Here is a 26,202-nt window from a genome sequence, read left to right as displayed (position 1 = left end):
TGATAAATTGGTTGGAAAAATCTTGTAATCAATAACTGTTATATTATTGGAAGAATAGCTATTTAAAAGGCTCATGCCCATTTAGAGAACATAAACTGATTCCAGTTTTTACATACTAATATTAAATGTGCCTCCCTGACAAGGAATTTCCCATTATTGCTCTTTTCCTCATTGCAAAACAATACATAACCTCAACTTTGTATTCTGCTAGAGGCAGTTAAGTAATATGATGGATAGATCTGGACCTGGAATTAGCAATCTATATACTGCCTTAGGAGATTATTAGTTGGGCAAGGTACAACTTTTTAGTGCCAGTTTCCTTATCTGTTATGGAATAATAATACTTATCTTCCAAGATTGTGTCAAAAACTAAATGAGATAACACACATACCACATGCATACAAACACGTACATGCACACATACACATAATGCTTTGCAAACTTAAAATGCTATTTAAAGGTTAAAATGGTATTATTATTATTCCTGAAAAAATATTTCAACAAAACAAAATTAGGGTTGGAAAAAAGTTGTCATCAAGGTAGCCATTAAAATAGACACACTAATAGCCTTTCACAGTGATTAATAAAAATCTTTCTGTTGTGATTATTTTATATAGATATTAACAGAATATATAACATAGATTCTCTTCTGGCTTTTTTTTTTAAGCCAAGCTTTTGATATCATTGAGTTAAGGAGTTTTCTACAAGAAAATTTTGTCTAAAAACTCAAATCTGCAAATATTCTGCTAATAACGTTCTTAGGGAATGGTTTTGGATAGAGTGGGGTGTTAGTGTGTATCCAATGAGAGATTAAATATCTTGTCCAGACACAGCCAGTATGTATTAAAAGTGAGACATGAACCCAGGCTTTCCTCACTCCAATATTGTTCTTTGTATCTGTTACCAGGTTTCTTCTAATGATCTCTTATTTATGCCATATATTATGTGGAAGTTTAATAAATGTGAATGAAAGTAAACCAATGAACAAAACCCAGATTCCACAAATTGGACACTACTGCTTACCTAACTGCTAAGGACATTGCTTTCATTCCTTTTTTCCTTTGCTCTCCGGCCAAATATACCAACTTTAAGATATTCTTTAGCTTTTTCTTTAAGCTTTGACCTAACTCAAACCAATTAAGAAATGTTTAGTAACTTAAAGTTCAAGCAATTCCATTTCTTTATTCATCAATTAGGGAGAAACCCATAAAGAACATACATACCATGAACCTTAATTAGAATTGGTATTGATGAGAAGGAATTTCCTGGTTCAGAGATGTTTACTTTCTGAGACGTTATAGAAGGAATCTTAGTATGTTTCCTTATGTGTCCTGAAAATATTAACATTGAGATACTCAGTATAAAAAATAATGAATACATGTATGCATGTAAAGCTCTGACAATCAGGAAAATCTTGGATTTATGTTTTAAGAGAAGTGATATTGAGAATGTGTTTTACCAAAACAGTTGCAGCTTTATATTCAGGAATGTTTACTAATCTAAAGCACTGATATTTCATTGATGAAAAGATGGTTTCAAGGCCTCATAAGGTTGTTATGCATTCATTATATTATTCTGGATTTGGAGTCAATTCTATTCAACTCTGTTTCTTAATGTAGAGAATTGTGAGGAATTATATGAATTACATGTATATGACTTTATCTAAAATTCTAGGTTTGCTATAGTTTGTATATGACATTAGGAGCATAGGTTTTCAGAGTACGGAAAAGTTTAAAAATCACTTAGTTCTGGAATTCACTGAGAGATTTCAGGGAGTGCATAAACATGGACAGGAAAAAAAATCAATCTTTATTTTAAAATAATTTCTTTTGTCACAATCCTGTGACACTGCCTCCCCCACTCTACCTCACCCCCTACAAAAGAAATTTATTTTATGCATTTAGTAATATTATTTTATAAGGGAGTTAGAGTCTTTACTACTCAACCAAATAAGTTTATGCTCTTCCCATCTTCAATTGTTAAATTTCTTAGATATTTGCATCTTGGAAATTAGCAAACACTACAAATTAATGTTTTATTGATTGTTTACTTAAGAAAGAAATGGAGAAACTTTTAATAATGCAGGCTAAACTTAAAAATGTATCCTATACACATTTTTTCCCTTCAGGAGAGTCGGTTGTTAAATATTTACCAGCTCATCACTGGGTCCATGACAGATTGTAGGTTAAGAATCCATGATCTAGTCCAGATCTCATTTTATAGATGAGAAAACTGAGACCTAAAGAGTTGAATGATTTGTTCAAGATCACACAGGTGATAAATGACAGAGTTGGGGTTCAAAACCAGTTCTTCTGATTTTAAATTTGGTGCTATTTCCAGTATTTCCTTGACAATAAACTCTTCTAGTTGTCCTTACACTGCCTCCCCCACTCTACCTCACCCCCTACAAAAGAAATAGAAGGAAAGATAGGAAGGAAGGAAGGAAAGAGAAAGGAAAGAAAACTAGGAAGGAAGGAAGGAAGGAAGGAAAGAAGGAAGGACACTGTGTTCAATTTTAGGTATCACATTTTGGGGAAGACCTAAATGGGCTGGGCTCTACTAAAGCCTCATTATGTCAGGGAGATGAACTTGGATTCTTAAACTCTACAGTGGTAGAGTTTCTAAGCTAGAAAGACTATGAGTAAAAGCCTACTGACCAATTGTACTTCTGTTATATGAGGACCAGTTTAGCTAAATCCAGCAAAGCCCTTTCTCCTCTGCGTTGTGTTTTTCCCACTCTGCTATGCTGTATATCACTAATAGACATTCATTTTAACATAGGATTTCATTAAATAATTCCCCAGTGTGCTTGGGATCAACTGGTAATAAGCCAGTTCTTGGGAACAACTCAATGATTGCTTCTAGAATGAGAATCCAACTTTTCAAAAGTATGATTTAACAGTTCTTCCTACATTACTTCAACAATAACATGTACCTCTGACATAAATACAGTGGAGTTGTGGTCTTTGTCCTCCATTACTATTTTTCTCTCCGCAAAACCCCTTGGATAACCCTGTAGAATTTTGGCTTCTATGGAACACCATTTGGCAATCACTGCACCAAATTATTGATTCTTGTGCTTGTAGCTTCTCAAAAAGATGGGAGAGATGGGAAGATTGGGAAAAAACAGTTTTTTCCCCTTTTGAATTTCTCCCATTCATTACTGAAGTCTACACCCAGGTATAAAATTGAAAATGATGGGGAGAATAAAGCTGCTGAAAATAAGGAAAAAATTCCTTAATGAAAAAAAAAATCCTTTGACCTTCTGAACTCTGAGAGTTTTTGAAAGCTCTGGGAAAGCATAGTTTGTTTTGCTTTTTTTTTTTTGGTAAATGCACTTAGGACAAGTTTCTATGTTAAGAACACACTAAAAATGTAAAAGACAATTTAAAGAAAGAAAAGTAAGAAATGATGAAATATGGGAAAGGAATAAAGGGCAGAATCCTTAAAAGAGTCATTATAAAGCTTGCAAAGGATCCCTTCTCTTTCTGTACCTACAGTGGGAACATCCCATCTTATCAATGCTGGCATAAGGGAAACTTGGTGTCCTGTCACATAGAAGCTTGTATAAATTTGGATGAATGTTACTCACCATCCTGAACTGGTCCCAAAGCCAAAAAAACATAATAAAGGCTGTCAGAATCACTTTGTTCAACCGATATGGGATTGCTGGTAACAAAACTGCATTTGATGACACCATTGTTGAAAGATGTCTCTATATTCTTCACTTTACCCTATAAGAAGGCAGACAGATGATTACTTAATTGCTGGATGCTCTATTTCAACTAGAAAACTCTCTGGAATGAATACATAAATGATTTGTCCACAGTATCAGAGGTAGAAAGGCAGATTGTGAAAGCCAGGGCTAGAAGTATCCCAGTTAAGTCTTAGTGTTTTTTCCACTTGAAATAAGTTTCAAATACAAAAGCCAGTTTATATGCAACTTTTTATAAGCATAGCAAGCATATACCTTGTCTGTAGCTATTTAACTTTATTTTAGGATCATCTCAACTCTGGGAGATGACTAAAAACTATTACATTGAATTCCCAATCTCTATATTTTTGCCCACCTTCATTTTTGATTTCCTTCACAAGCTAATTGTACAATATTTCAGAGTTTGATTCTTTTTGTACAGCAAAATAACAGTTTGGTCATGTATACTTATTGTGTATCTAATTTATATTTTAATATATTTAACATCTACTGGTCATCCTGCCATTTGGGGGAGGGGGTGGGGGGGGTAAGAGGTGAAAAATTGGAACAAGAGGTTTGACAATTGTTAATGCTGTAAAGTTACCCATACATATAACCTGTAAATAAAAGGCGATTAAATAAAATAAATAAATAAATAAATTTAAAAAAAAAGGATCATCTCATGAGGTTGAGTTTTTACAGAGTTAGTTTGAACATCATAAAAAATGTTTTATAAATCTAACACTATATAAGCGGGCTGTTTTAATTATTTCTTTGTCGGAAAATATAACTTTTTTTTCTGTTTTATTCCACGAGTATATATGGGACTTGCAATTACAGCAGACTTGGATAAGCACAAATTAATTGGCACTATTTTTGTGATCAGAGGACTGGGATTCAAATTTCACCTCTGACCTTGAGCAAATTACTCAACTTCTCAAAGATTTATTTTACACACAAACACACACACATATACAAATATATAATATGAATTTTTAGTAAAAAATTATGGGTTCTCAAGAGAACATTGTACATAGCAACAAGAAGATTTGTAATGATCAGTTCTGATAGAGATGACTCTACTTAATAATGGGGTGATTCAGGCCAATTTCAGTAGACTTGTGATGGAGAGAGCCATCTGTACCCAGAGAAAGGACTATGAGGACTGAGTGTGGATCACAATATAGCATTTTCACCTTTCTATTGTTTTCTTGCTTTTTTTTGTTTCTCATTTCCCCCATTTTGATCTGATCTTTCTTGTGCAGCATGATAAATGTGGAAATGTATATAGAAGAATTGTACATGTTTAACATATTGGATTACTATTATCTAAGGGAGGGGCTGGGGGAAAGGAGGGAAGAAAAATTTGGAACACAAGGTTTTACAAGGGTAAATGTTGAAAAAATGGCATATATTTTGAAAATTAAAAGCCATTATTAAAAAAGTTATGGTTTCTAATCTTAGATCCTGTTACTATCATTTAGTCTTTTTAGATTGTTGACTAATGTACAAAATGATAACAATATACTACTACTTACCTCAAAGGATTGTTTTCAGGGAAATATTTTTTAAAAAAGCTGTATAACACTATAGAAGTATGAATTATATTTTATATACTCCTGTGGAACAAATCTCTTGAAAATGCACCTATTGAAGACTAGCTAAATGGCCTACTGGAAAAAGCTCTGCCCTGAAGTCAGGAGAACCTGAGTTCAAATTCAGCCTCAGACACTTAACACTTCTTAGCCACTTGACACTTAGTCACAAGTTACTTACCCCTAGTTGCCTCAAAAAAAAAAAAAAAAAAAAAAAAAAAAAAAAAAAAAGAAAAGAAAATGTATCCACTTGGTGAAACCTTGGGCAAGCCACTTAAATTCTCTCTCCTTCAGTTTTCTTATCTGTAAAATCACCTGAGTTCTAAAGTAAGATCACTTGTTTCTCTTACCTCACTTTTCTTATCTGTAAAACGGAGATAATAAAAGCATGTTTAAGGTCACAGAGCAATTGTAAGGATCAAATGAGATAATATTTCTAGTACTATATAAATATTATTAAAATTTAACATTTATATGTTGCTTTAAGTTTTGTAAAGTACTTTATATATTTATTTGTATTTGATGTCAAAATAAACATCATGTAATCATTCTCATTCAGAGGTAGTTTGATTGAAATAGAGTAAAAAGACATTGATGATTTAAATAAGATGTACCTAAAATTTAAATTTTCTTCTTTATACAAAGAATTACAGTTTCATTTTATTTTTTATTCAAGGAAACAAAGTAATGACTTTCACCAATAAATCACGTAGATATTGCAAAACTCAGTGATCTATTTGTTTCCCTTACTCTAAAAAGTATAAGAAGAATTAAAGATTATAGAGGTTACCAGGTCTTTAATAGTTGGAGGTGATCGGCCAGTCGTTGAGGCATATTGAACTTCTACTTGTTCAGTTGTGTTTATCAAGCAGATATAAACATCATCATTGCCCTAGAAAAGAAAAGAGATTTCAACATTCAGAAAAAAATTCATGATTAACATAGAATATAAAATTTAAAAGCTAAAAACTAGTGGCCAGTTGAATAAAAGGCATAAATATGGCTTCATATAGCTATAAAACTATGTATCAAATTTGTCTTATAGGGAATCCCATAAGTGGTGAATAGATCTAACTATTTTGGAGAACAATATGGAACTATACACAAGGGCTATCAAATATGTATATTCTTTGATCTCACAATACCATTACTAGGTTTGTACCCCAAAAAGATTATTAAAAATAGGAGAGGGATATTTAACTTATCTGTACAAAATACTCATAATCTTTTTTTTTTTTTTTTGGTATGTGGTGGCTAAGAATAAAAAATTGAAAGGATGCCCATCAAATGGGGAATGGCTAAGCAAATTGCAGCATATTATTGTAATGGAATATTATTGTGCTACAAGAAATGACAAGCAAGATATTTCAGAAAAAAAGCCTGGAAAGTCTTATATGAACTAATAAAAAGTGTACATAGTACAGTAATATTGTACAATGATCAACTGTAAATGACTTAACTACTCTCAGCAATACAATGATCAAAGACAACCACAAAGGGCTTATGATGAAAAATGCTATCCATGTTCAGAAACTTTCTGTCATTTGACTATAGACTGAAGAATACTGTTTTTTCTTTCTAATTTCTTCCTTCTTTCCTTCCTTTCTTCTTTCTTTGTTTCTTTAGTTTTCCTGCACAAAATGACTAATACAGAAATGTTTTACATGATTGCAAAAAGTAAAAATAAGAAAGATTCAAACAAACAAACAAAAAACCTGGTAATTGTATATTTGGAAACATAGACCATACTCTGACCCACATTCTCCTCTTAGAATTCTAGTTTAATTTACTTAGTTGCTCTTTTTTTGTAATACTGACAAAATAACAGGGACAGTAATAGACTTCTATAAGACTGGACCTCTATAAGAAGACAAGTTTTTTGCTTTGAATCCCCAGTGATTAGCACAGAACCTGAGACTCAGTTAGCATTTGAGAAATGCTTGTTGATTGACTTACCAGTGACTGTATTATTGTGGTATATGGAACTCCCTATACCACAGGGGAGGAAACCCCTCCTACCAGTGCTTGTGTGTACTATCTCCAAAACTAATAGACTTGGAGAGCTTCCTGAGAGTAGTGAGAATTTAAATGAGTTGTCCAAGGTCATTCAGCCATTAGGTATTAAAGGTAAGACTTGAACACAGATCTTCCTGGCTTGAAGGTCAGTACTTGATCTATTATACGACAAAAATTATATCTACTGGGGCAGCTAGATGGTGCAGTGGATAGAGCACCAGCCCTCAAGTCAGGAGGACCTGAGTTCAAATTTGACCTCAGATCTTAACTATCTCTTTCTAAGCTTGCAATTATCTTCCTCTTCCTTCAAATCATAAGGAAAATTAAAAGTATTTGATCCTTAGGAAAAAGTTGAAGTCCCTGGCATCAAGGGACTTCACTCTTATGTGAAGATAATGCATTCTTTCCTTATAAAAACAGAAATAATTTTTTTACATTAACTTTTAAAATTGATTTTTTTAATCAGGAAAAAATCTGCCTTTTCTCCCTCCAACCCCACTTCCTCCTCATCCCACTGAAAAAGAAAAACAAAAACTTTCTCACAAAGATGTAAAGTCAAGAGAAAAAACCCTAGATTTGACTGTATTGAAAAAGAATATATCTCATTTTATATTCTGAGTCATTCACCTCTTACTCAGGAGGTGGGTTTCATCATGAGTAATCTGGATTCATGGTTGATAATTATGCTGTTCAGAGCTCTTTGAAAATCATTAATCTTTATAATAATGTTGTTACTGTATAAATTATTTTCCTGACTTTATTTTCTTCCTTCTGCAACAGTTTATATAAGGCCTTCCAGGTTTCTCTGAAATTAGTCCCTTCCTAATTTCTTATAGCACAATAATATTCTATTATATCTATATATTATAATTTATTCAGCCATTATGTACACCCCTTTAGTTTCCAATTCTTTGCCATCAAAAAAAGACCTCCATCTTTGGAATTTGTTTCTTTGTTTTAAATAATAGCTTTTCGTTTTTTTTAAATACATGCAAAGATAGTTTTCAACATTCACTTTTGCAAAACTTTATATTCCAATTTTTTCTCCTTCCCCTGCATCCCCTTTCCCTAGTCAGCAAGCAATTCATTATAGGTTAAACATGAGTAAATCTTCAAATGTATTTGCATTTTTCTTATGCTGTGTAAGAAAAATCAGATCAAAAAAGAAAAGAAAAAACATGAGAAAGAAAAATTTAAAAACCCAGCAAACACCACCAACCACCACTAAAAAAATGGGGGAAATACTATGATTCACATTTCACTCTCCATAGTTCTCTCTCTGGATATGGATGATTTTTTCCATCACAAGTCTATTGGAATTGCCTTGAATGACCTTATTGTTGAAAATTGCCAAGTCCATCACAACTGATCACCAAAAAATCTTCTTGTGGCTGTGTACAATGTTTCTTGGTTCAACTCATTTTTTTCAGCATCAGTTTATGTAAGTTTTTCCAGGCCTCTCTGAAATCAGCCTGCTTATCATTTCTTATAAAACATTAATATTCCATTATATTCATATACTATACCTTATTCAGCCATCCCCCAACTCAATTTCCTACAAATTTTTGTCACTACAAAAAGGGCTGCTACAAACATTTTTGCACATGTGGGTCCTTTTCTGTTTTTTATGATCTTTTCGGGATACAGACTCAGTAGAAACACTGTTGGATCAAAGGGCATGCAGATAGTCCTGTGGGCATAGTTCCAAATTGATTTCCAAAATCGTTGGATCACAATTGCAATGGAGTTCACAACTCCAATAACCTATTAGTGTCCCACTTTTCAGTATTCAACATTTCCCAAAAAGGGCAGTAAAATCTAGGAACACTTGATTCTAAAAGCATAAAGAGATAATAACGTATGAATGTTTCTTAATCTACTTTATGTCATGAATCCTTTCGGCAAAGGCTATAGATCTCTTTAGGAGCAGCTATGTGGGACAATGGATAGAATGCTGGGCCTGGAATCGACACTTACGAGCACTGTGACCCTGGCAAGTCACAGAAATTTGTTTGACTCATTTTCTTCACCTGTAAAATGAGCTGGAGAAGGAAACTGGCAAACCATTCCAATATCTTTGCCAAGAAAACTCTAAATAGGGTCATGAAGAGTTGGATATGACTGAAAAATGATGGAATATCAATAAATATGGACCTCTTCTAAGAATAGTGTTTTTAATCATAGAAAATAAAATGTATAGGATTACAAAAGAAAAAAAGTATATTGAAATAAAGCTTTATTTTTCCCTATTTAAATTCATGGAACTCCTTAAATATAGTCATGGGACCCTTTGGAGAGGTTCCTCTGAGCCTTTGATCAAAACTAATCAATAAGTTCCTTACACAGGAGTACAGAATTGAAACAATTTTAAAAGAACTTTGTATGAAGAATGGATAAAGTTCTGGACCTGGAATCATGAAGACTTGGCTACAACTAACCGAAAAACAAATCATGTAACCTTACTGAACCTTAGTTTCCTCATCTGCAAAATAGGGACAATGCCATCTACCTCAGATAGTAGTTATGAGGCTTAAATGAAATTATTATACACATAGAGCATTTTGTAAGTTTGAAAGTGCTAGATAAATGTCAGTTTTTTTTTCTTGCTTGATCCCATTTATGTTTCAAAGGACTTCCAGAGCATAATATCTGCCACTGACTTGGTGTCAGATTCCTACCTTTTGTCTGAACATGTCTTTCTTGATGAGACATGACTTACCATTAAAGTATCACTGGAAAACCCAATGGCAATATAACCATCAGAAAGGCCGCTCATTTCAAATCTGAAACTTCCATCATTAAGCAACTCAGAAGACATGAACAAACAATCGATGTCTGTGGGATCACATTTATTCGGAATGCTGAAACAAAACTTGCTTTTACCACAGTTACTGGAATTCATTGATTGTAAAGTCTGTAAGCAAAATGCAAAAACAAACAAACAAACAAAAAAACCCTGGTTTTTTCAAATAAAATTAAATCTGAAAATAATTTAAAAATCAGAGTAAATAAAACTGAAAAATGATCCCCAAATAAACATGAGTAGATCTCACTGTAAGAAATAACTTGCTTAAGATTGCCTTGAATGATGTTTCAAAATAACATTAATTCAACATCCAGAGGAGTCACAAACTCCCTATATAACAAACAAGATTCAGTTGAATCTTCATTTTTTTTTTTTTTTTTTTTTTTAGAACCAAATGTTTCTATAATGATATTTTACCTAATTCAATTTTGGGAAAGTCAAATAAAGTCAACTAGAATTTATTAATCTCCTACTTGTCAAGGAAGGGCAAAAAAAGTGCCTGATTAGTTCGGGATCACTTTAATACCTAAATATATGAATGTAAATCTGGAGATAAGAAAAGTTAAACTATTTGATAAAGTGAATGCAATTTAGGTGGGTTTAAATAGATTTCTACTTGTTTGCAGAAACTGCTAACTTTTTTTTTTTTCTGGGGTAGGCTAGTGGTTTGGCTCAGTGGACAGAATGCTGGGTGTAGATTTAGGAAGGTCTGGGTTTAAGTCTTCTCTCTCAAATTTACTGGGGCAGGGGTAAGGGGGGTAAGAACAGGGAAGCCTTTTAACTTTATATGCCTTAGGCAACTGCCAAGGATTTCTCCACAAAGTTATTCATGAGTTGCTTTTGTTTGAGAGAGTTCAGTCTGGGGATCTGACCAGTTGGAACAGACTCTTTTATATTCTTAGTTATTTATATAATACTTGTCTAGATTCTACTTTAGGGCTCATCTTTTCAGTTAGACTATGAACTCTTTGAGGATAGGATGAGTGACCTGTATTATTTTAATTTTTTAATTCAATTTTAAAAATTTAAATAAAATTAGTTACATTAAGATTTAATTCAAAGTTTTAATTTAACAATTTCATTTTATTCTTAGATTCACATTCTTTTCCTTCCTTCTCTCCCCAGCTCCATCTAGAAAGCAAGAAATCCTCTTATATTTCGTTTCTTACTCCCATTAATACTAGTGTAAAGCTTGACATATAATAAACACTCTATACATACTTGATGGAGTTGTGCCATATTCTATACAAAAGATTTGTTTAGGGAATTTTTTTTTGAAGAATTTTGTATGAATATTATTTAATGAATATCTGAAATTAATATTTTAATAATTAAAATGAAAAAGATGCATAATTCAAATAATTCTCATTTTTATTATGTGTTTCTCAAGCTTAAAATTTTATTCTGGATTTTTAAAAAAAAGTCTGGGAAGACAATTGATTAGCAGGCAGGATGCAAAACTGAGAATTTTAAGTATATGTAATTATGCAGAGGTAGCATAATATGGGCAGTTAGAGAATGCCAGGCCTGAAGTCATAAAGACTCATCTTCCTGAGTTCAAATCTGTTCACAGACTAGCTAGTGCTGTGACCAAGTCACTTAATGCTATTTGTCTCAGTTTACTCATTTATAAAATGGCCTGGAGGACACATCAAATTTATGGGGTGAATGAGGTAACTAGGGGACCACAGGAAAGAGTACTTGATAGGAGAAGACTTTTGTTAAATTTAAGTAGAGTGGGTCTTTGCTGAATTCCTTGCATTGATGAAATTATCATGAAAAATCATGAAATTATCCCACAATTACTTTATTCAATCAGAAGACCAAGCTATACATGTCAACCCTAAAGTTATTTTCCTTCCTATAAAAGAACCTACAGGTACCCCACTTCTTCACTAGGTTAGCCCACTTACAAATAGCTAGTTCCTTAGGAACTTGTCTTTTTTTTTTAATGGCATCTTCTCCCTTGTTAATGGTGAGTTCCACTAGGGAACTTAGCCCAAGTTTTTCTCCTTGTTAATTGCTAACTCCTTTTTGGAACTTAACCTGCCAGTTAATGGCATAATAATATCTTTGCCTCCTGTTTTGGAAATGGTCTAAGCTTACAAATTCTTTTTAGATACTGGCCCCAATCCCCAATATAATTTTTGGTTCAACTCCTGCACCCCATCTTTTGGTGGCCCATATGGGGAAAATGCTAGACCTCTAATATGTTTTGGAGGGTTCAGCTCATATGATATGAGTAATCTCATGCTATTCCATGTTATATGTTTAATTCTGGTCCTTTATTTAAAAAATCAGTTAAAATTTGAAGAGTTTAAATTAGCTGGGGCAGTGATTTCAATATAATTCTAGCCTAAAACAGGATAGTCATTCACTATTAGAAAAGACTCACAGAAAGAGACAATGCAAACAAGAAGATCACAGAAGGGAGAGCATTGCTTCAAAGACTTCCTTCTAACTCATTATGCTAATTCTATGGTTTAGAGGTTAATTGGAGTAGAGATTGGGCATCTTTCTTTCAAAGCCAGTATCCCAGTCATAAACTGAGTCAAGATCTGCATTCTTTTTGAAATTAGTATCCCAATTATAAAATTATAAATTAAAATAATTTAAAGTAAGATGCATTATTTAATTTTTCCCAATAAGTTAATAAGCATTTATTAAGCCATCAGGCATTATGCTAAGAGCTAGCAACACAAATATGAACAAAAGAAAGAGTCCCAGCCTTCAAAATACTTACATTTTAATGGGGAAAAAGGAAAGATAACACGTAAAAGGAATCTGAAAGGAGTAGAAGGAAAAGGTATGGCATCAAAGTGGAAAAAAGTCTGGAGAGTCAGGAGAGAACCCTGAGAAAAATGAAAAGATGAACATGAAATACTAGGCTAAGAACTTCCTTAAAATGAAGATTCTTGTGAGTAACTGACCAGAGAATGAGGCTGCAGAAGCAGAGGAATTCTTCAGGGTGAGAAAGCTGCTGAAAAATGTATTACAAGAGATTATTAGACCTAAAAAATAATCTATTCTCAAATTTCTTCTCATACAATAAGGAAATTGCATTTTAGCAAAGTTAAGTGACTTGATTATTTTTAATTTATACTGTTTATGGCTTATTTGATCATAGTAGTTTGCATCTTATCCTCCCTATTAGATTGTGAACTCCTTAAGAGCAGGGAATACCTTTTGCCTTTGTATTTTGTCTGACACATCACAGGTAATTTTAAAATGTTTTTTGACTGACTAACTTGCCTTCAAGGTAATAAAGTTAGTCATCAAAATCTGTTTAAATCAATTCAATTCAACAAGCATTTATTAAGTATCTATTATATTTTGGACAATACTAGGGGTGCCATGAAAAAAAAAATCCATAAAGAATAGTTATTGTTCTTAAGGAGCTTACAATTGATTGGAGGGAAGTATGTACAGAGGAACAAATACAAAATACTTAAAAATCTATTTTTGGTAGGAGAGTATTAGCAACTGGGGATATCAGAAAAGGCTTCATAGCATAATGTAGAATTTGAGCTGAGTTTTGAAGGAAAGTGGGGATTCCCTGTGACTGACTTAAGGGAGTGTATTGTAGGTTAGAAAGACTTGCACAAGGGTGCAGTGAGGAGAGAGGAAATGTCTAAGGGGATAAACAGCAGACCAGTTTGATGTAGAGCACATGGAAGGTGGAAAAGGAAGGCAAGAGTTCAGGCACTGAAAGGCTTTTAAGAATCAAAACTTTGTACTTTATCTTGGAGGCATTTTGTAACAGACAGGCTGGAGATGGAGGAAACTACAGATATGGAAATTAATTAGGAAATTATTATAATTATCTGGGTGAGATGTAATATGAACTAGCATGGGAACCACAAAAAGGGAACAAGTGTGAGCTACATTTTGGAAATGGAATAGACAAGACTTGATAACTGATCGGTCATGAGGTGGGAGGGATAGTTTGCTATGATACTGAGGTTCTGAATATAGATTATTGGAAGTATGGAGGTATTCCTAACCGAAACAGAGTTGGGTAGAAAATCCTGAGGTCTTGACTCCCGTCAGCTATCTCCCACTATGCCTAGGGACTTCCTTCCTAAAGGTAGGCCACCAGGTTAACTGTACAAATCTGAATAGATGCAGATACTCTGGAAAAATATATTCTAAGAAGGGGAGAAAACCTTGATTTAACTTAACCTTGTTCTCTCCTTTCATTAGTATTCTAGATTTTACCTGAAACTTTAAAATATATATTTACCTTAGATGATCTTGTCAAAGTTTGGAGAGTCTGACTTTTAATACTAACTCCATGTTCATCCAAATCCTGAAACACAGTTGCTCTGCCAAGAAAATATGAACCATATTACACATGAGAAAAGAAATCTGTGTAAATTGTGTAAACTTTTCTTTTCCCTGCTAATCACATACTCACCTACCCCCCTGCCCAGAAACATTTTCCCTATTTCTGTTAAGGACAATGCCATTCACCATCCACTTTCTTTCTTTCTTTCTTTCTTTTTTTTTTAAAAATTTATTAAAGCTTTTTATTTACAAAACATATGCATGGGTAATTTTTCAACACTGACCCTTGCAAAACTTTCTGTTTCAAATTTTTCCCTTCTTCCCCCCACTCCCTCCCTTCATCACCATGAACTTTCAAAATCTTAGTTAACCTTGTTAGTTAACTCTTCCTCCTCTTCTTCTCCTCCCCCCAACATATGGAATCTGGTGTTATCTTTATTATAAGTCAATCAAAGTTTTTAATGAATGTTATCCAAAACATTTACAATTTTTTTCATAAAAATCTATAAACAAAAAAAGTCTATCAAAAAGATTTCCAGGATTGCAAAGTTAATTTATTGTTAGTGACAATCAACCAAGTTACCACAAAGTAAATAACATTTATTTATATTATCTTTGATGGTTACTGCCAAACCTTTGCCTCAGTTTTACACACATTGCTTATTTGTGTATTGTAAATCAACACAGATGTCTCAAAAATCTTAGTGCAAGTTAGTGCTGTGAAAAGTTTGATTAAATAAAATAATAAATAATAATCTTTAGTAGCTTAAAATTTCCCTAAGACCTTCAGGATATCTTAAGTAATGACAGTGAGAAAAATAAAGTATCTATTGTCACATGGAATGATGGTCCCCTCTCGAAATACACTAGCATACAATCATGTTAAGAACTACTATTAAGGTTTTGCAAGGGCTAAGGCTGAAGAATTGTCCATGCATATGTTTTGAAAAATAAAAAGCTTTAATAAAGAAAAAAAAAAGAACAACTAATAAAAATCATGATAGTTTTCAGGGAGATGTTTAAATCCATTATGGTTTTACTTATCCTTAAATTCATTATCATTTCTCATAAAGAGAACTACATAAGGTTTCCAAATTAGTTGAACCAAAACATGTATCATGGATCCACTGGAAAAAATTAAATAGTTTCTTCAATTTATGCAGTCTTTCTCCAATGATATCAAAACGTTATTCGAACTGGATAAAGAGCAGATTTTTAATGCACTTTATGGAAAGACTTTAAGCTTAAATCCAGGTCAAATTAAGCACTAGACTATGAAAATACTTAAAAATACTTTGGTCTTCTCTAAGCAAGAAGCACTGCAAAATGATATCAAAGAGAAAATTGGGTTTAATATGTCAGAAGATGTACTGGCATCTTGAAATCAAAGCCAAACAGGAAAAATACATTTAAAGCAATCTAATACACTATTACAATAATTTGTTAGTTACATATTGTTAAAATAAACAAATGATCAATTTGAGTCCTTAACTCTCTTGATTTCAGAATCCATGCAAGTAACCATATTTCTGATAGGCAACTTTGTCTGACATTTGGTAAGCACCTAATAAATTGTGTGTTGACTTACTAACATGTTAGAGTACTGCTGAGTAGACCGTGGCTGTTACCTTACATTTCAAGAGACACTCTTGTTATCTTAATGCTCCATTTATACACACTCTGTCTTAGGATTTGTTACTTTTATAGATGGCTAATCATGCATTCTGTATTTATTTTAGGTTTAGTTTCAGAAGGGTGCTGGTGGTGAGAAACAGAATTCTTTACCTGTACTAAAAATCTACCTTACTCGCTCTTCCATTTATTGTATTGCTTTAGCCTTTATATGCTGACAATAGAGGACATGATGTCCTTAAAGTCAGGAGGACCTGAGTTTGAATCTTGTCTCTGACACATATTAGTTGTGTGACCTTGAACTTGTAATATATTGTACAGATGGTGCTGACCTTAATTTATAGATGAAGTTCTCAGCTTGTAATTCCCTATTGCCAATGAAATCCTAAGTCCAGTCCCTATCCAATAATGTACAAATGTTTTCCTTATTAAGAATTCTTTATCACTTTATTCAAATTTGCCAAGTTGGTACAAATGATTTTCTTAAGTATCCAAAGCCAGATACTCTCCCCTTTCCTTGGGCTATCATAAATATTTTCTTTCAAGAGTTTGAGTCTCTGTCTTTCAGACATAGCTAGCTCTCTTTTTTCTTCCTCAGGGTTGTAGTCATTGAGGTATCCTTTCTCTCATCTGGGAAATTTTATTATGCAATTTTATCTCAACTCCATCTCTTAGTGCCATAAATCAATACAGATCCCAGGATAAATGCCAAAGAAGTCCTTGAAACCTTCTCTCTTTGCCTGAGCCTGCCCTCACTAAATAAAGTTTGCTGATTTCTGGTCCCTAACATAGCTTCCTCATATCTATAATTGTATAAATATTCACTAACACTTTGGGGACCATTGCTCTGAAAAGAGCTGCATAGCTATAAGAAATAAACTCAAAGAATCTGTCAGCTGACCACAATGTAGTTTTCTTTGTATCATGTCATTTTTCTTTTTACCTTGTTTCCAATAAGAAACATTACATTGATTATTGGGCCATCTTGTATTTCAATGGCAGTGATAAGTATTTGCAAAAAGACTACCATACAGATAACTGTTACCTATTCACCAACATCTATTTCAGAGAATAAACAAAAAGAGATTTTTAAAATGAAATAATTACTATCATGAATAATCTCATTTCACATATATCTGTTACATTATAATTTAAAGGTGTAATATTAAATTTTATACAGTTGTATCAACATTGCTCTGTTTATGTTCTTTTCTAAAATTTCTTTTCTGATTTTTATATTTTTTAAATGCTTATATAACACTTTTGTTATTTTTGCTCCTCTAAAAAACCCTTCCCATATTAGTATAGTCAACCAAAATAGATTTACATATTGGCTGCCTCTGAAAATATATATCTTATTCTTCACCTTTAGTCCACCACCTTTTTGCAAGATGTGGAAATCATGTCTCTTCCTCAAAGTAGAAAGATTCTACAAAGAACTTAATAACATTCTACAAACTAATTTCACATATAGTGTGTATATATATATATATATATATATATATATATATATATTCTTTCTATATTTCTGTTAATGGCATTACCAATCTCTGTCCAAGCTCAAAACCTTGGAGTTACCTTTTCCTTTTCCCTCATTCCTCATATACAAATGATTGTCAAGTCTTGTTAACTCTACAATTTTTCATCCATATCCTTCTTTCTAATCCTATTGTCTCTAGAATAGTCCAAGACCAGAAAATTACTCTTCTAATTCAATTATATTACAATAAGGCAAGTCCATTTAATTGCAAACAATTTTTTGCTTGGTGTCAATTCATGGTTTCCTACAAAATTGGGAATAGTTGAGGATTGTAAAAATATGTTTTAAGAATAAGGAAGAAAAAAGACCAAAGACTAGATCTCTAGGTCATGAATATTTTCTTCAAAGCAAGAAGTTGAAGGAACCAGATGAGGCAAGCATCAAATATAACCAAACAATTAAAAAGAAATTTATATTTTAATCATCAAAAATTACTCATTCCTGAATCATACATGTATAGTCAAATCCTGACTTATTAGAGGGAAAAAGATCAAAATTAGTACAAATCTAGAAAAATAAAAATTACTAAAAAAAAAAACCAAATATAATATCTTTTACCTGAATTAAAGACGTTACTAATTATCTGAAAAAAGAGTACTGACAGAATTTCCTCCAAAAAAGCTTTCATCAGGAAGTATTTGGCTTATTGGTCATAGATATGACAGCTAAGAACAAGATGAGTTTAGATAATGAATTCATTTGTAAATTCTTATGGAGGATGGTAGAAGATTTTGGGCAACATTAATTCATCAAAGTGAAGTAAAGGAAGGCAAAATCAGTTTGAATAAAGTTTGGTGAAAGAATACTAAATGATAACTTTATAGAGGACAAATGAAAGATAGAAAAGAGTTGCAAAGGGTTTTCCTAATAAATTTTTCATCATGAAGTCAAGTGGAAACACCATTCCTGGATGTAAGATGCTTATGAGAAAGTGGAAATGGCAGTAAAGAGAATGAAAAGCAGATAGAGTAGGCCACATGTAGAAAAAAATCCTTGCTAGAAGTTATTCACTGAAAGATTGATTCAGAAGGAAACATACCAAAGATATAGAAAAAAAAAATCTTTCATAAATATCAAAGAAAAGTAACTGAAAGAATATTGATAAAAATTATTTGGAATATATGTCTATTTTCCCAATTTATAGATATTTTATAAGAATAATTTATATACACTTTGAGATTATCTTTGATGAAATTAGGAAATAGTCTGGCTTTAAAAAGTCATTCTCCATGCTAGATCTCATTTTTATAATGACATAATCAACTGGATTTGATCTGTTACTGTAATGCCAAAGGTCACTTTTAATGGGGTGACCAGTTCCTCCATTTGTCCTATTTTGTATTCTGCCTTAAGGTCATGATCATCCTCTCTTAATGATTGAGATAAAGGTGTTATAGACATTCTTTAATGTCATTAGAATATCAGTAACCTCCATCTATGAGGCTGTCCCCATCTAGGTCTCTGCATTATGTCATTGTTAATGTTATTCCATAAAAGGCTTGCTGTCCCGATACTCGGGGCTAGACTCTTTGAGATGATAGTCTCTTTTAGCCCTGGGATCAACATGGATGCATTGGTCCCAGTATTTCTCTCCATTTAATAAATTATTGAATTGGTCTCTAATCTCTATCTTGCTCAGTTTCCTCGGCATTACACTATTTCTCTGTCTGTCTGTCTCTGCCTCTCAGTCTTTTTTTCCTTCCTTCCTTTCTTCTTCTTTCTTCCTCTCTTTCCCTCTCTCTCTTTCCTCTCTCCTTCCCCCCTCTCTTTTCAAGTTTTCTTCTACAAAATGAGTAATATGAAAATGTTTTACATAATTGCATATGTATAACCTATATCAGATTACTTACCATCATAGGTAAAGGGAAGGGAAGGAGGATGGGAAAGATTTGGATGTTAATTAAAAAAAAGAATGTTAAAAATTGTTTTTACATATAATTAGGGGAAAATAAAATGTAATTTAATGATAAGATTAAAAAAATCTCCAAATATTCTTCACCTGTTAAGTACTATCTCCTTAATGATATCTGCTGGATATCTTCAGAATTCATCCCTCCTTTCTCCTATCTCTTAGAGTTACCATTCCATACCTTTCCTCAGTGCTTAATTAGGAAATGGACCAGACCAAATTCTGACTATGAAGACCTTGAAAAATTTTGATTATTTTTCCAGTCCAGGTTGGTATAGGGAGATAGATGTCTGGGAATGTGGTCTAGCAAAAGTGGCTTGCATGGAACCTATTGAGTACAGGAAATGAACAAATGCAAATCCCAAGCTGTATCAGGATAAGAACAGGTCTCATAGGACAGAGGGGCCTGAGCTTTTGAAAAAAGCAGAAACAGGTGACAAGTAGAAGCTCTATCATTCATTACCCTGTTCTGGGTTCTAGATCCAAAGAAGACTGAAGAAAGAATATGTATTTGTTGGGGGTTAGGAAACTTATGCAGACCAGGACAAGGAGCAATTGCATACCTTGTGGTATATATTAAGTGAGGAATAAACACAGGGGCAAAAAGTAACTCTATAATTTTGATCCCTGGAGGAAGCTGGGTCTCAGATCTAGCTTCAATGCCAATTTGCCACCTAAAATAGCAAAACTACAGCAGTAAGCTCAGACCAAAGAGAGACCTGAAGTTCTGTCACTCAACCTGTAGTTTTCCAGCTGGCTGACTGCCTCTAATAGTGGTCTACTGAAGCTCTAACCTGAGGCAAATTCAAAGTTGTGCTGCTTAAACCCAAACTGAAATCAGAAACTTACAGACCTCAGACCAGGAAGATAACACTTAGACTTCATCCTGGTTCAAGCTGCTTTGAACACACTGAAAGCTTGCATTTCTCCAGCCCCATCTGTCTCTGAGATCCTAGAATAACAAAACACTTAATAGCCCAAGAAAGTAGGAGTAAAGTAGACTTAAAAAGCACAAGCAAGCCATTCTATCCAAAAATGTACAAAGCCTGGCCTTAATGTAAAGTCCACAGTCAAGACTTAAGTTGGAAGAATGAGCAAACAAACAAACAAACAAAAAAATACCAAGAAAACAAGCTATTATGATATCAGGTAACCTAGATTTCAGCCATAGCTAGCCTACAAAGATCATGTCACAATTCCCAATGCTGGAGGATTTCCTCAATTCTTCAAATATATTCATCTCTCTCTCTCTCTCTTTCTCTTTCTCTCTCTTTGTCTGTCTGTCTTCTGTGTCTCTTCCTCTCTGTCTCTCTGTCTTAAAAGCATCTGTCATCTATGTTATTTGAGTACCATTAGATATTGTTCTCTCATTGTTTCATGTATATATATAATATTTCCTTAGGTTGAAAGTTCTTTAGGATTAGAAGAGGCTTTTTGATCTTTTGGAGAAGGTGTTTATTGTGCTTATTTAGTACTCATAAATGCCAGCAAATTGTTCTTGATGTGATCCATGTGAAGAAATCAAATTTACCTGTGCTGTCATGTTAGAAACTTAACATACCTGAACTGAATATTTCCACTTTCAGGAGGCGCTATCCAAACTGTTTGGACTGATTGCTTATTGCTGCTGTCCCTGTGACTTACTGAAGAGTTCTGTAATGAAATAAAGTCATCATAGACCAAAGAAAAACAATATATCTCTTCAAATTATGTTTCTCATATTCACAGGATCAGGTAAAGTTGCTGAATTTCAAGAATTTACTTCTTTCCATCAATCAATGGAACAAAATACTAGAATCAAAGACTTTGTGCTCAACGTCTGTTAATTCTTTTTTCCAAGGATTTTATAGGGACACTGAGGTCACTTGGTGATTAATTGATATTGCTTAAAAATTTTCTGTGTCAAGAGAGAGGACTGTAGGAACTGAGTTTGGTTTACAACATAGCATTTTCACTCTTTTTTGTTGTTTTGTTTGCATTTTATTTTGTTTCTCATCTTTTTTTCTGGTTTGATTTTTCTAGTGTGGCAAGATAATTGTGTAAATATGTATGCATATATTGGATTTAACATACTTTTTTATTAAAGCTTTTTATTTTTCAAAATATATGCATGGTATACTTATTGTGTATCTAATTTATATTTTAATATATTTAACATCTACTGGTCATCCTGCCATCTAGGGGAGGGGGTGGGGGGGTAAGAGGTGAAAAATTGGAACAAGAGGTTTGGCAATTGTTAATGCTGTAAAGTTACCCATGCATATATCCTGTAAATAAAATGCTATTAAATAAAAAATATATATATATGCATGGACAATTCTTCAACATTAGCCCTTGCAAAACCCTGTGTTCTAATTTCTCCCCTTCCCCCATGCCCTCCCCTAGATGGCAAGTAATCCAATATATGTTAAATATGGTAAAAATATATATTATATCCAATATATGCATATGCATTTATACAATTATTGTGCCACACAAGAAAAAAAAAGAAGCAAAATAAAATGCAAGCAAACAACAATAAAAAGAGTGAAAATGCTATGTTGTGAACCACACTCCGTTCCCACAGTTCTCTCTCTGGGTGTAGATGGCTCTCTTTATTACTCAACAATTGGAACTGGTTTGAATCATCTCATTGTTGAAGAGAGCCATGGATTTAACATTTATTTCTACCATGTTTAAAATATATTGAACTACTTGTCATCTAGAAGAAGGGGTGGGGGAAGAAGGGGAAAAATTGGAACACAAGATTTTGTAAAGACTAATGTTGAATAAGTGTCCATGCATATGTTTTGAAAACCAAAAAGCTTTTATAAAGGGAAAAAGTTTCTGTGTTGATTTAAAATACCAAATATTAGAGCTTTTAAAAATTCAATATCAAAACAGACCATCTAAACAGTGTTTAAAATTTTTTTTGGATTTTTTTAAAATGGCAGCTTCAAAAGTCCTAAGGAGATTTATTTTTTGCTAATCTTCAGCATTAATCATATGCCTTCATTCCCTTTTCAGTGATTTTGTGAGAAAATACAGTAATATTCTTCAATATGCCTTAACATATTTTCTATAGTAAATGTTATCTTCATAGTAACACTGCAGAAAAAGGTATAGAGGATATAAGATCCCACTTATACTACTTCAATAAAACATTTGACTTGGTAGAACAAATGTTTTAAAAAACTTTCCTGAAAGCATCTTCTAAATATATAGCATTTTTTGAGTGGAGGGGGGAGTCTAATTACTCCTTTGAGTAATGAAGATTGGCTTTTATTCAGCAATATATAATCCAAAACAATAGTTCCCTGAGACAGAGAGAGTTTGTCAGTCAATAATCATTTATTAAGCATTTACTGCATAATGAGCATGATGCTGAGGCTGGGGCAGAGAGACAAAATAATTTCTAAGGACAAGGAGATTACAATCTAATGGAGGGAAGAACAATTTGTAATTAAGTAAGTATCTCCAACATATTTAGAATGGATAAAGGCAGTCTTAAAGGGGAAGGCATTAGCAACTGAGAAGCATGGGGAAAACTTCTTGCAAAATACATGATTTGTACTAAGTATAGAGTATAGAAGGATGCCAGGAAAGCTAAGATTCAGAGGTGCGGGGTAGAGCATTTTAGGCATGGGGGCAGCCTTGTAGAGTTAGGAAAAGGATATGGTGTCTGTGAAGATATGCAAATAGGTGTGTGCAATTGAAAAGTAGTAATAAAAAAAAATTGGAAAGGACCAAGATATGAAGAATATTAAATGTCAAAATAGGAATCTTTATATTTGATCCTGGAGGAAATAGAGAGCATATTTCACTGGAGCTCATTGAGCAGAGGTTGACCTGGTCGGATCTTTGTTTTAAAAATATCATTGGCTGAATGGTGGATGGTTTGGAGTGGAAATAGACTAGGGGCAGAAAGACTAATTTCAAGTCTACTGTAATAGGTGGAAGGTGAAGAGTGTCTGAATCAGGGTAGATGCCAGCTTAGTGGAGAGAGGGGGAAGTATGAAATACGTGAAGGTAGAAATGACAAGATGGGAAGATGGGTGAGAAGTCACTCCAAGGTTGTGAACATTTGTGATAAAGGATAGTGGTACCTTAAGCACCACACAATTAATAGGAAATTAAAAAGGGGGGAGGGTTTTAGGGTAGGAAAGATAAGGAATTCTGTTTTTTTGATGTGTTATATTTGAAATACCTACTTAATATCTAATCAATATCCAAGAGGTAGCTAGAGCTGCATTTCTGTCACTCAGCAGCAAGACTAGTATTAGATTTAGGAATCATTTGCATAGTGATAACTGAACTTATGGGACCTGATGTGATCAGTTATTGACTTGTCCAGAGGCATATTGTTAATATTCATTAGAGTTGGGACTTCATCCCCAATGTTCCAGGATCCAGAGATCTGGCTATTTTTCCATTGTATCATCTGTCTCTAATAGGTCCTAGCATATAAGTAAGTAATTAGTTCATATTTATGTACTGAAAAAAAAATCTAGTGAGTCAGAAAAAAGGGGAAAATAAGTAAAAAGTAAGCATTAGAATTTACTTTAAAAATTTGTTGACTTGAGTAAACCTCTAAAATTTATATAAGGTTTTATAAAATAAGAAAAGTGATTTTAAAAAAGAAAAGTGAAAATGTTCTCTAACATTCAATTCATCTTTTGAATGAAAGAAAAACTTTCAAATGCCTTCAACAAAATGATTACTCCTTTTGGATATGGCCAGCCAGCAAAATAATTTAAGGAATGAAAGATTTTTATAGAAATAAACATTATCACGACAAATATGGAATTACATTTAAAATGATTGTATATGTATAACTACATCAAATTTCTTGTTGTCTTGGGAAGGGGGGGAGATAAAAGAGGGAGGAAAAAAAATTTGAAAACATAAAATCTTACAAAAGTGAACGTCAAAAACTATCTTTACATGCATTTGGAAAAACAGAATGCTGTTGAAGAAAAAAAAGAAATAAACATTACATACCTCAATATTTCTACATGTGACACCTTGTGTATTTCTATCTGTGATTTGAAAAGTACCAAAAGGAGCAGTTCCATCAAGGCCTTGGGCCTGCAGCAGGAATCTCTTGAATCCAGTGCTGTTTGTAACTTGTAGAGTTACTAAAGAAACAATGAAATTACTAAATCAAAAAAATTTTCCCCCAAATGTTACATTGTTCTATAAAAGAACTTGCCTAACATCATAGAGATAGTTAAGAAGCAGAATTGGGATTTTAATTTGAATCTCATGAGTCCAAATTCAGTGTTCTTTTTCTGTTATACCAGATTATTTCAAAAACAAACAAAAAATCTCTTTATTACTTACCTGTGATTTTATCATGTGGATTAAAAGTCCTTTGTGAAACAGAGATGTTATAAGGGATCCAGGATGGTGGGGGTACAGAAAATTCATTGAAAACATTTGAGTTGCAATCCAAACTGTCCAGAACAGCACTTCAATGACCAAATACTCCAAGCAGATCCACTTTGCCATCTGTCAAGATATACATTTTTATTAATAGCCAATATTTATGGAGTCTTTAAGGTTTGCAAAGTTTTTTACATATTTTATCTCATTTGGTTTTTCAACTAACCAATAAGATATGGTGCTATCTCCCATAAGGCGAGGAGTGATCAATTAACTAGTCTGGCACCATACAATTGATAAGAACTATTTATCTGGCCCACCAATACTTTTTTGCCTTGGTGTTAAAAAAAATTCCTTGTTAATTTTCTTTTCCTGAGTTTTGCCTCTCTAATCAAATGTATGATTTTCCTTTTAACAATCTAGCAAGCCAAGCCAAGAAACTTTTTTGAAACTCTTTGCAGGTGACCATCACTGAGAGTAAGCCTGCTCTACCCTGTAGTTGGCTTTCAGGCTTTTGCCTGATCGTAAGACAGAGTGGACTCCCCCAGCAGTTTGTCATGAAATGTCCAGAGAATTTAATTCGCCTAAACTCAGGAAGGGTAAGGAGAAATAAGTCCTGATCTCAAATTGATTCTCTCATTTGTGCACAAGAAAATGAATTCCACACATGGAAAAGAGCAACTAATGAATACAGGTCTTTACTCAATATTAGTTGCTTAAGCACAGAAAAGTTAAAGGGGCTTTGGTACCCATAATATGGGATTAGCAAAGACTAAGCCTCTTGTTGATTTCCCATTAGATAAACTGTTAAAAGCTTAGAAAAAAAAAAACTGTCAGGAAATCTTGGAATGTTCAAACTTCATTCCCAAGACTTTAGCAGTAAAGCTCAGTTTGGACTTAAGAGGCAGAGCTGAGTTTGGATAATGGTAGATACTTAAATACTAAACTTATAGGATTAATTGCAAAGGTTAAAAGTCAAAACTTGAAAAAACCAGAGCCTAGGAGGAAAAACATATGCCAAAAAAGACACTCTTAAAAGCACTTTTGTAAGGAATAATCAGAGAAGGAGGAAGTATAGATTTTGGTGGACCTCCAAGAAGGAAGAGATGTATGTAGGCAGTGAAGTGGGCTTGCTGGGACTTCTATTTCAGAATTCCTCTAATACACATAAAGGTGTTTTTTTTTTTAAACTTGGAGAATTTGGAGGAAACACTTTATCACCACCCTAAGCATCACCCTGGCTCAAATTCAGTGAGCCAGTGAGCCAAATTACAGAAAAACGGTATAGAAGGAGAATTTAGAAGGGTGGGGAGGGCTAATAAAGCCTCACAACAGCTCCCCCAATCATATCTGACTGTG

At 33.3% G+C, this 26,202-nt stretch overlaps 1 protein-coding gene across 1 annotated transcript in view; it reads right to left on the bottom strand.

The window, feature by feature from the left end:
• Positions 1 to 24,969, bottom strand: part of LOC111720959 (putative ferric-chelate reductase 1) — a 40,160-nt gene extending 15,191 nt beyond the window's left edge. The window contains 9 exon segments of the mRNA XM_031967140.1: positions 1,224 to 1,331; positions 3,593 to 3,734; positions 6,080 to 6,181; positions 10,025 to 10,219; positions 14,355 to 14,436; positions 21,041 to 21,132; positions 24,460 to 24,596; positions 24,802 to 24,909; positions 24,912 to 24,969. Of these exon segments, the coding sequence (XP_031823000.1) occupies positions 1,224 to 1,331; positions 3,593 to 3,734; positions 6,080 to 6,181; positions 10,025 to 10,219; positions 14,355 to 14,436; positions 21,041 to 21,132; positions 24,460 to 24,596; positions 24,802 to 24,909; positions 24,912 to 24,969 (1,024 nt within the window).
• Between the last annotated feature and the right edge of the window lie 1,233 nt (positions 24,970 to 26,202).

Source organism: Sarcophilus harrisii, chromosome 4, assembly GCF_902635505.1.
Source record: "Sarcophilus harrisii chromosome 4, mSarHar1.11, whole genome shotgun sequence".
NCBI lineage: Eukaryota > Metazoa > Chordata > Mammalia > Dasyuromorphia > Dasyuridae > Sarcophilus > Sarcophilus harrisii.
Note: the sequence above shows the minus strand (reverse complement) of the source record. Positions and strands in the feature narration are given on the sequence as shown.